Source organism: Sinocyclocheilus anshuiensis, unplaced genomic scaffold (genome assembly GCF_001515605.1).
Source record: "Sinocyclocheilus anshuiensis isolate Anshui unplaced genomic scaffold, SAMN03320099.WGS_v1.1 C32856022, whole genome shotgun sequence".
Lineage (NCBI taxonomy): Eukaryota > Metazoa > Chordata > Actinopteri > Cypriniformes > Cyprinidae > Sinocyclocheilus > Sinocyclocheilus anshuiensis.
The window spans coordinates 1-1,602 of NW_015620544.1; the positions used below are offsets into that span (position 1 = coordinate 1).

At 37.7% G+C, this 1,602-nt stretch overlaps 1 protein-coding gene across 1 annotated transcript; it reads right to left on the bottom strand.

The window, feature by feature from the left end:
• Positions 1-855: 855 nt before the first annotated feature.
• Positions 856-1,591, bottom strand: LOC107683050 (serpin B13-like; the record flags this gene model as incomplete). Its single annotated transcript, XM_016479143.1, has 3 exons — positions 1,325-1,591; positions 1,062-1,179; positions 856-974 (listed from the first exon to the last, which is right to left on the bottom strand). Coding segments are annotated over exons 1-3 (366 nt in total), but the record flags the coding sequence as incomplete, so codon positions are not given.
• Between the last annotated feature and the right edge of the window lie 11 nt (positions 1,592-1,602).

Consider the following 1,602-nt stretch of genomic DNA (forward strand, 5'->3'; position numbering starts at 1 on the left):
GGATATTTTTCTTACAAAAACCCCCTGATTCGCTTCAGAAGGCCTTTAGTAACCCCCCGGAGACGTGTGTAGTCGCTTTATGATGGATGGATGGATGCACTTTTTTGAGCTTCAAAATCTCATCCACCATTCGCTGCCATTCCTGAAGGACCAGCAGCACATCCTCATGTACCACTGTTTGAAGAATCTATCTTCCAGAATCTGGCAGTAAGTTTTGGAAGATCATTGTAGTCCATCTCTGTAAGACAGACTTTTCAGGATAGGAAATGGATTAAAAATGATATCCATAGTTAAAACTTTATAAAGCAGCTGTTTTTTTCTGACCCTACTGACCCAGTGAGCATTTTTCTGTCCGATGGTCATGCCTTAACTCTGCAAGTTCTACTATTGCATTAGTATTGCATCCTCATGGGCATTTAATCATTTTTGACCTTTCAGTCCAAGTTAAAAATCTATTTTTTGGCTAATTTTATCTGTTAAAGAAATCTGCATAATAATTATGCACACCTGAATATAAGGTGTTTGTCAACTGACAGCCTTCATGAACAGTTATATATGTTACTTATAAATGATTAAATGTAAAATGAATAGTAGTTATTAATGTGATTGATGTGGAATTGGTCAAATGTGCTTGGAAGAAATTATGATCCAAAAATGAACTTGCATAATAATTATGCACTCACTGTACAAATTTCATTCTCTCGTATGTCAACATGTCCAGAATGAAAACAAACGGACTGAAATGAAATGAGTAAGGAGTGTTGTTTGGCACAATAACAAGCTGAGAACTGCACATAGATATAGATCATCCAGCAATTTTTAGCAGACAAAGCTGAATTGTCTTGACAAAGTTACCTTGTTGGTGACAGATTTGAAGCCGGTGGCCCACTTCTTCTTGAAGTACACTGCGCTGATAAGAGCAAGACTCGTGTCCTTAGACACATCTCCTGGATCCAACAAATCCTTCAGTTGATCTAAAAACACCAGTGAGAAATTATGAGAAAGTGGTCTAATAGACTATAGTCTAATAGTTGAAAACAAATACACTTTAATTGATTTACGGTAAGTCTTATTCTCCACCCAGCTATTGATCTTTTTTCTTGCAGCATCAGGATCCGTCTTGAAGTCAGCATTCCTCAAGCTGGCAAAACACCACTCCTCACATTCGTCTAGGAAATTCTAACATCGTCAGTAGAAAGAGAGGGAACATGGATTACAATAACATCAATGTTCTGACCCAGACATCTCATTGAATGATGCATTACTTTACTGCCATTTTCAGGAAGTAAATTAACCATTTGCTGTGCTTTCTCAACCAACTCACGTCATAAAAATTGACTGTCTTTTCTCCAAACATGCGATTAACCAGCTGCAGGCTTCTCTTCTTGTCTTTAGTCTTGTACTCCCCTTCTTTGTAGAGCTCCTCATACAGATAGTGGTACATAATTCTCATTTTGCCAAAGTGGAGGGCCTTAAGAGAAACACGACAAAATATTGTTTAATATTGAGTGAAATGTATTCAGAGAATTTGAGACTGCGGAGTGTGGAGTGTTTTGAATTTTGCAATGTAGAATCGCAGCAATCAGTGCATTAAAGGGGACC